This window comes from Bombus impatiens, unplaced genomic scaffold (assembly GCF_000188095.3).
Source record: "Bombus impatiens unplaced genomic scaffold, BIMP_2.2 scf_0049, whole genome shotgun sequence".
Classification (NCBI taxonomy): domain Eukaryota; kingdom Metazoa; phylum Arthropoda; class Insecta; order Hymenoptera; family Apidae; genus Bombus; species Bombus impatiens.
In genome coordinates this window covers 1333582-1342282 of record NT_176468.1, presented here as the reverse complement: position 1 = coordinate 1342282, position 8701 = coordinate 1333582, and the positions used below count along the sequence as shown (strand labels likewise).

Here is an 8701-nt window from a genome sequence, read left to right as displayed (position 1 = left end):
TTCCTAACAATAAATTAAAATTTTCTAGCCTAGAAAATAAAAGCGTCGATTTAATTATAAAATAATACGAATCTTTATATTGACAAGGTAAGCTGGATACGTGCATTTTCAGGAATTTTTTAATTGTAAGTTTTTAAACGATTCTCAATAATTATATGACAAATTCACGTAATAACCATATTGTTTCTAGTATCATTCAATTAGGACTAAATGACTGTTATTACTATTAATTGTAGAGCATGATCTTTGCTACTATATCAATTACCATGTGTACAATCGGTAAGACGATAAAACCGAATATAAATATTAGACATACATAAACACTAAATAATTCTGTCGTGAATATTAAACATCGAGTCACCGTCTGCCGGAAATCTTTGCTGTTGCTTATGCTAATCACTTTGTCCAGAACGAATCGCAATAAGTATAGGAATACCTAAAAAGTACCATTTATATGACATGTAGATGTTAAGTACTAGATCTTTATATCAATATTTATACATTAAAATTTTAAACAATATATATATATATAGCGTTAACAATTTTCTAATGCTATATTTTTTTATTTAAAAAAATTTCGTTTTTATAAGTTTTAAAATTAAGAGATATTCAATTTTGCAACGCTTAGAAGAAATCCCTGTATAATTGACATAATTATCAGATTAAAAATATGAAAAATTTTGCTTTTACAACAAATACATTATTTGGAAAACCATCGAGATTAATAAAACTACGTACTGCCCAAAACAATTAAGATATCGCATACAAATAAAATACTGAAGATATCTAGTACGTTAATTATTTTTACAATATCTACAATAAATAGAAATGTTAAAATATCAAATACTTTGCCGAACAAACTAGAAGGATGCTTTAATTATTTTGAACAGTGAAATTTCTCAAACTATATCAAGTAATTTAATATGAAAAATCGGTTATCATTAAACAATACCTCGACAACAGGTATAATGTTCAGTATGACATACAACAATGCAAGAAAAGATCGACCTGTTGCTTGACCCATCGTATTAATAAGAGCCCAAAAAGAATATTCTGTTCGTGGTACGCCACAAGATTCCTGATATCTGACCAAGTATTCGCGGAAATTATACAAGAAATTGTTCTTCGTATGATCTTTTAGGGAATCTTTGTTATGCAGATCGCGTAACAAATTCGTTATAACGTCATCCCCTTCGAAAGGAAAACAGATTTAATAACTAATACATCGAGATATTCGTCCAATTAAATATAATTTCCTTTCTTAAATGTGTTTTTAATTTTAATTCGTGCCTAGGCGTTTACCTGAAGTAAAACTACGTCGAGACCAACGTTTCGATCGATCAAAATCAGAAACACTGTAAGGATTTTTCCATTTCCATTCGGTAATCGGAGGATCCTGTACGATACATTTCAAAGATTTCTTTCCAAGCTCTTCGTCACATTTCCAATCGCCTGATCTCTGATTTAAATTATTTCCATCTGTTTTCGACTTGAATTTTTCTTTGAAATGCGAACAAAGATCGCACGGCGTTGGACACTCCGTGCATAATTTCTTCGTTCCATATTTGTCACCTTCGAGGTACTAGTGAAACGTACGATATGTATTAATCAACGTATAATTTACAAATTTTTTCCCCCTTCAGGTAATTGATATAAACTGAAGAATATAAAAGGAGAAAAAGAAAGAATTGTAAGGACTAGACAAAAATTTGTAAATACAAGTGAAAGAACGTTTATCGTATTTGAACTATTCTATTTCTCGTTTACTTGTTGATTATGAAAAAGACATTTATTTTCCAGATACCACTTCTCATTATAATCAGACTTTGGTACAAAGTCGAAACTGTTCTGATTCTGTGAATCGTTCATATTCAAAAAGCAGGATGCACGATTGTTCACGGCTTGATCACTTTCGGTACACATAATCGTGATTTCCGTTTGCATACGGTGTACGATTCAATGTCAGTTACAATTTGTCCTTCGTCGGTCGTAACGGCGGCGAAAATATCAGTTAATTTTCATTTTAATTTATCCTCAAGGGGAGATGTTCCCATTCAAAATGAAATTGCGTGAAATTGTCCGCCGCATCTAACGTCACTTGACAACGTATTATTATAATGCGAGATTCATTTAAATTCGACTATTTTCGCTTTTGTACGTATAGATTTCTTATGTTCCTAAATTGATGCGAAAATAAATGGCGCACGAATTATTCGATAGAACTTTATTTTGTATATTGTCACGTGCATTTTTTGAGAGAGCCGCTGATTACAAACGTTTATACAAATTCATTTCCCGTGTGTTGTGTATAATTTGTATAGAATTTATATATATATAACTCGTATATGTATATATATAAATTAGATACTTTACGTACAATGATAAATCGTGATGTAAAAGGAAATGGAAAGCGGAAAGTTACATACAAACTCGAAAGAAAAAAGGATTTAGCGTTCATGATTCTGCGTTTTTCTTTATCTTCTTCATTACTCTTTTACAATATATAAAATGTCTTGTGTACAATGTGACGATAAACGTCAAAGGGGGTGTTCCTCGGCTTTTTCTTGCGGCATCGAATACCAACTATAAGATCTACTAAATCTACGATACGTATATTTCTACAAATTTTGACCGATCATTCTCGGTTCATTTTCACATACATCACAGTTGCGCATCTCACTATTATTTTTAAGCTGTATGCACTGTATCATGCTGCATCTCACGAGTAAAATTAAAATTAACGAGATAAATTGTAGTAGTTTTTTAAAAGCTGATTCGGAAATGAAATGGAAATTCTTTTCCATTGAATCAATGCAGGGAAATACAAATTATCAAAACAATTCGGCAAGACTGGTCAATCAAGTACGTCATTAACGAGTTAAATAACGCGGAGACGTAAGAAAGTTTCAAAGCACGTTATCGCAAAGATTTTGTATTACTTTTTGTACAGCAATTCCAGTTTCCGCTTGCATAAGGAGGAAACACATTGGAGGACAGCGATCGATTGCGAGGTATTCTCGGTATCAGGAGATGATTTTAGTATTTCTTTTTTATTTTCTTTCACCTTACGAAAGCAGAGGTTTTTAGCATTTCCACGTGTTTGCATAAAATCCGAATAAATACTTCCATATAGCGGGACGAAAAGAGAGAATCTCGAACTCCGAATTATAAGTTCGATATACTCTGAAAGACAGGGGGAGGGGGATCGAAGCTTTTTTTATGCCCATTTATAACATGCCGAAACCTTTTGAGTAATTAATTGCTTTCAACAGTCGATCTTGCAATTTCTCTATTGTACTGTAATCTGGCAACAACAATACGTTATAACACGTGTGGGCTATCGGCAATCTAAAATATAAAGCGTTACATTAGTTGTACAATTACAAGTTATTGTGTAATGCTGCAAAATAGGAATGTAACTTTATTTAAAAATTTCACCTGTCAGAATCTGGACCATGTCTTGCAATCACCATTTTTAATCTTGATAAACCACCAACTGGAACTCTGTCACTTCCAGTGGTAAACTGTAGAAGTCTTCGTTGACTTTCTGGTGGTAACGAATGTGCAACACGCCAGAAGTTACGTACTGCTTTGCTATCAACAGTATAACCACCTTCGTATTCCGTAGCGGCTTCCAATTCCGCAAAGTCAAAAATTTTGCTGCCGCAAACAAGCTGTAAATGAGACATTAATTACAAATAATTATTGATACGATAAAAATATCTAAATCCTAAATAAATTAAATATACTTGTTCAATTTCCTCGGGTCTAAAAAGTAATGCAAGTGGACTTTCATCCGTGACCATTTGGAATCCACGTCTGAATGCTTTGAATTGTCTTTCGACAGATTTATTAAGTAAGAAGTCCGCATAAAGATCTACGAATTCTTTTTTGTTTTCTTGTGTCACAAATATCTCGTCACCATTCTGTTTCAGGTCATGGAAAGATATTGAACCGAAAACATCTCTATGAAATGGCATACGTTATATTGGTTATTGTTTATTAGATATGGATTATTCAATAATTATTAATCTATTTACAGCTTACTTGTAAGCCACTCTAAAAGTTTGCATAAATGTTTCTGGCATATCATTTCCAGTATAATCTATCAATTCCTTCAATGTTCGATATAACGTAGGACTCCAGTCCTCTAAATCGGCAAAGCATCCTTTCCTACCAAGCAATTTTCGATAAACTACCATAGAGAAACGTACATCTAGTATTACATTATTGTATATTGCTAGGCCAAGAACGACGCCTATTAGCGTGAAATGTGCGTCACTTTCAAACGATGTTGGATTAAACCATGTCATTTGTGTATCTTCCTATAATAATTTGAGATATATATATATATATATATATAAGTAATTTTCCCAATTAAAAAATTTTTCTGAGATTTTAATTAATGGAAATCGCTAAATTACTTGAGTCGTGAACATTCCATAATCAGGATTAAAAATTTCTTCTACAATCAATTGAAAGAATTCTTTAGAGACTCCACCCTCATCAACTCCTTGTTCGCCTTCAAATTCAACGACTAGTTGCTTCTTAAGATCAGATGGATTTTCCACTGCGACCATTTCTAATTCGACTAACGCATCATCTATTAAACGATCTCTCCTCACCTATTGTAAACAATTATTAATACGTGTTAGAAGAAGAAATGAAACATATACGAACCTTTAGTCTTAAATAGGGATTAGTAGGCTGTCCAACAACAGTCTGTAGAAAACTCATTCGACGTTCACTGTACATTCTAATACGGTTATCATAATACAAGCCCAGTGTCTTTGTAGCGGGAGTGAGGATAAAAGCATAATTCATAAAACTAAATTTCATGGGTTCTTCACTCTTATAGTATGCAAAATCTTTGTCCATTTCTATCGCATCACTAAGTGGTTCATTGTAAAAGTCAGTGAAAGGTATAAATGGTTTTCGTGCATCTAGTGCAGTAATTCCTAATTCCTTAGCTAATGGGTCCTGTAAGAAATTATCATTATTATCAAAATATTAATAATATTTTTGTACGACATTCATAAAATAATTCGATACTTCATAATAATTTTCATAATTTCACCTGAGGAATTTGCGACAGAGATCTCCCAGATTTGTCGTTACTCGTAGATTCACCATCCTCATCTATATTTAAATCAGGTTCATCTAATTCACCAGCTAACATATTTGCATAGTATAAAATTTTCATAACTTTCGTGGGAGCAGTAATAGTGTCCGCATCTTGAACGCAATAATCTCGCGTAAAAGATCCACCTATAACCTGTAGAAATGAAAACTCTTATAGATAAAAATATTTTGCTATCAAAGCTTTTAATGATTTCAATTGTACTAAATAGTTATACCTTAACAGTTATTAATTCTTGCAGAGCTTGTAAAATACTTGGGAGTCGAGATTTACAATGTTTAGCCCACACACGTGCTAGTTTAGCTTGTGCCACAATAGGGAAACAGCTCAGTGCTTTACAAAGCATATGAAGAGCAAGTTCCAAATATTCACTGTTTCCAAGCATAGGAATTTCAAATACAATTAAAAATACGTTTAACAAGCTATCCATATTATCCCATGGCATAATACGAAATACTCTCAAATCTAGTTCAATATTATCTGCCAAAGTGACTAGTGCATTAACTAAAGCAGATTTGAACACTTCTCCTAAATACCAGAAAAAATTTAAGAAACAATGTATTGATAAGCTTTATTTAAGATGTTTATTTTACAAAACACTTTTTTACCTGGTAAGGACCAAAGAGCAGCAAAAGCTCTTCGCACAGCTGGTAAATCAATGCTAGTATCATCATTGTTAGGAACTGTAGATGATGGTTCACTGCTGTCTTCTTCTTTGTCTTCTCCTTGAATAGATCGAATTGCTTCTTTATCCATATCACCAGGTGGCCTTAATAGACTATCTGAAGCTCTATTAAGAAGTGCAGCCAGAGGAGAGTCATTTTTTACAGTTTTTTGGAAACTAAGACTTAATGCTTTTGCACATGAAAATATCTCTCCCAATGTACGAATTAATAATGAATAAGATCCCTCTGATTTACATCTTTCTATTATATCCAATAGTTTTGCTTCTGTAAGATATGGATCTTGCTTTCCTGTTGACAAAATAATTGAATATTTTTATCAAAACATTTATAAATAATTTACTACTATATGTAATTGTAAAAATGCATTATAATATATATTTAACTATGTATAGTATTTTAAGTTAGAAATAAATAACAAGAAGTAAGAATCAAATACAATATTTATTAACATATACATAGCAACTGCACATGAATTTGATAAACAGTTTTTGTTAAAACTTTTGTAAAATAGTCATATTAAAAATTATTATTGACTTTCAAAAACACGTTTTGTGTACCTTTCTCTTTCAATGCATCTGAGATACAAATTAAGTATTAATAATTTTGTAATAAATTGAGAATAACATTTTTTATGAAACTTTTTCTTGCAGGAAAGTTTTTTTGGAGAATAATTACGTTTACGTTTCTTATTCGTTCTATATGTCGATGATGCTTTTGTTCTTTTATATTTTTTTGGTTTAATAATTGAATTGTTATTATAATTTGGAATATGAATTTTATACCTATCTAGTATTCTCTGAAAAATTTCTTCATCTGATATTGATTTATTTGGAATGGAATTACAATTGTAATCTGTTTTGAAAAATTGATGTGAATGACTATCTCTATCCATTGATAGGATAGGAAGTAAAACAGGTGATTTTTCTTTTAAAACTGATTGCTCACAAACCTCCATGTTATTTAGTGATTTGCTTTTGAAAGGAATTTGAGTACTTTTATCTGTTAAAGCTTGAGATGGAGATATCAAGTCATTTGTATCAACAGAAATGTCCTTCTTTACTGGGGATGTAAGAATGTCAGTAGCTGAAGGAGCAGGGCTTATGTTGGAATTTGATGCAGTACCTTCATCTGAACATGTCGGATTCACGCTTTTAACTGGCAAACTCTTAGCTAAAGATGCTGGTCCAGGTTCTAAAGTTGTCCGAGCTACTTTACTAGGTTGCGTTCCATCGCAAAGTCTTGCTTCTTGGGAAAATAATTGAATAGCTTGCGCAGCAGCTTGATTTGGAGTCAGATTTGTTACCTGTTCAAAATATAAATTATATTAGCAACAAAATACTTCCAACAAAAATAAATGTTAACAAAGGTTTTAAGTTATGCACTTTTCCACTTGATGCACAGTTTTGATTATCACAATCAGGATTGCCACATCCATCAGTTAATTGATAAAAATATCGCTCGATCAACTTCTTGGCAACTGCACGCTTCATGTCGCTGCAAGGGCTCTTTGCTTCTCCCCTAATAATGTAATAACAGAAGGTAGGGATTACAATATTTGTACTGTAACAGATATTCTAAAACAAAATCAAAAGAAAAATTAGTATTATGTAATAAACGTAAGTTAAACAATTCAATATCTTTTATAATGTTAAAATATCTTAACATTTTGATACATAAAGGATAATTCAATCAAAACTTATTAGTATTTGTGTGTTTTCGTATTTTGCAGTGAATTACAAGAGTTTAAACATAATCATAACCTACAAAGTATATGCATATGATTTTCTAGCAGGTTATATTACATTTATATATACATTTAAAGAATTTTGAATTTCTAGTATTTGGCAATAGAATTGCGTAAAAGTTCTCTTCCGTATTAAACATAAAAATTAAAATTTTGCTATAAAAGCCCGGACATCAAATCGAGCATAGTAACGACATAAATAAAAAAAGCGAATTTAATTAAATTAGAAATGTTTTCCGATGCTTGTAATTCATTTAACTAAGAACACATGCTTGTGACATGTTACCAATGATTCGCGGTGTTGCCAATTAAAGAATGACAGTTCAGAAAAAGGATCAACTTCTCAATGTTGGGAAGCGAATGGAGTCGTTGCACCAAAACAAAGCACGTTAAAAATAGTCTAGCCTCGTAGATTCGTACGATATTATATTTCGCGATATATGCAAATAGTGTGTCGTACTCGAAGAACCAGTGATAAAAGATAGGGGTAAACAATGACGAAGAAAGTTCTAGATAAGTGGTATAGAATATCAATATACACCTGGAAGCGTGATCTTCCCCAGGGTCTTCTTGGCCCCTGTTGCTCATAGACCGTGAATCTTCAAAATTTTGTCTCCCTCTCTGTCGGTCGCAATAGGAAATCTCACCACGATCGTTTCTTCCGTTTTGTTTCGGGGTATCGTCGAACCACTTATACACTAACACTAAATTTAGTTAGACACTTTCTTATCGACGGTTTTCAACCACAATGTTCGAGTTACCAAGTTAATACGTTTTTACAACGTATTACGTATTTGCTGTACACACTTTAGAATAGAATAGAGAAAGAAAGACGAAGTACATAGATAGAAAAGTATTAGAAAGGGAGAGGGAGAGGAAAAGAGAGAGAAAGAGAACGTAGTATGGTTTTGAGCTGGAGGTATATTTGTCTGTAACTTGAAACGAATGTTTGATCGAGGTTAAGTGAACACTGCGAACGTGAGTGCACAACCGTTACAATGTCCGTTGATCGTGTGACTCGTCGATCTCGTTGCTACACGAATTTTTCAAATCAATATTACAACACCGAGAGAGAGGAAAAAAAAATTATTTTACGATTCCTTCTTGACTGCTGTCTACTGTTCTACACGG

The 8701-nt window shown here is 32.3% G+C and overlaps 2 protein-coding genes across 4 annotated transcripts; both read right to left on the bottom strand.

The window, feature by feature from the left end:
- Positions 1-105: 105 nt before the first annotated feature.
- Positions 106-1979, bottom strand: LOC105681419. Its single transcript, XM_024371497.2, has 4 exons — positions 1768-1979; positions 1303-1582; positions 953-1191; positions 106-436 (listed from the first exon to the last, which is right to left on the bottom strand). The coding sequence occupies exons 1-4, from the start codon at positions 1942-1944 to the stop codon at positions 227-229; spliced, it is 906 nt and encodes a 301-aa protein (XP_024227265.1). The 5' UTR covers positions 1945-1979; the 3' UTR covers positions 106-226.
- Positions 1980-2446: 467 nt separating this feature from the next.
- Positions 2447-8694, bottom strand: LOC100742494 (ubiquitin-protein ligase E3A). 3 transcript variants are annotated; one of them, XM_012392065.3, is made up of 12 exons: positions 8112-8694; positions 7209-7400; positions 6949-7129; positions 5749-6114; positions 5358-5668; positions 5078-5275; positions 4681-4980; positions 4425-4625; positions 4048-4325; positions 3750-3966; positions 3439-3674; positions 2447-3348 (listed from the first exon to the last, which is right to left on the bottom strand). In XM_012392065.3, exons 2-12 carry the CDS (start codon positions 7314-7316, stop codon positions 3228-3230), a joined length of 2517 nt encoding a protein of 838 aa, XP_012247488.1. In that variant the 5' UTR covers positions 7317-7400; positions 8112-8694; the 3' UTR covers positions 2447-3227. The 3 variants fall into 3 exon arrangements, with proteins under 3 accessions (XP_012247488.1, XP_003485321.1, XP_012247494.1); XM_003485273.3 differs by having other exon boundaries at positions 7209-7344; positions 8112-8158; XM_012392071.3 differs by lacking the exon at positions 8112-8694 and adding an exon at positions 7857-7978 and having other exon boundaries at positions 7209-7344.
- Positions 8695-8701: the final 7 nt, after the last annotated feature.

What these genes read in the sequence shown, in the direction of transcription:
- LOC105681419 (XM_024371497.2), bottom strand. Translation starts at nt 1,944, where the DNA reads ATGCAAACGGAAATCACGATTATGTGTACCGAAAGTGATCAAGCCGTG. An exon ending in TCGACGTAGTTTTACTTCAG is followed by an intron (nt 1,192 to 1,302) that starts GTAAACGCCTAG and finishes TTCCTTTCGAAG; the next exon opens with GGGATGACGTTATAACGAAT. An exon ending in ACATTATACCTGTTGTCGAG is followed by an intron (nt 437 to 952) that starts GTATTGTTTAAT and finishes GGTACTTTTTAG; the next exon opens with GTATTCCTATACTTATTGCG.
- LOC100742494 (XM_003485273.3), bottom strand. Translation starts at nt 8,158, where the DNA reads ATGAGCAACAGGGGCCAAGAAGACCCTGGGGAAGATCACGCTTCCAG. An exon ending in TGCTCTTTGGTCCTTACCAG is followed by an intron (nt 5,669 to 5,748) that starts GTAAAAAAGTGT and finishes TCTGGTATTTAG; the next exon opens with GAGAAGTGTTCAAATCTGCT. An exon ending in ACTTTTAGAGTGGCTTACAA is followed by an intron (nt 3,967 to 4,047) that starts GTAAGCTGTAAA and finishes GCCATTTCATAG; the next exon opens with AGATGTTTTCGGTTCAATAT.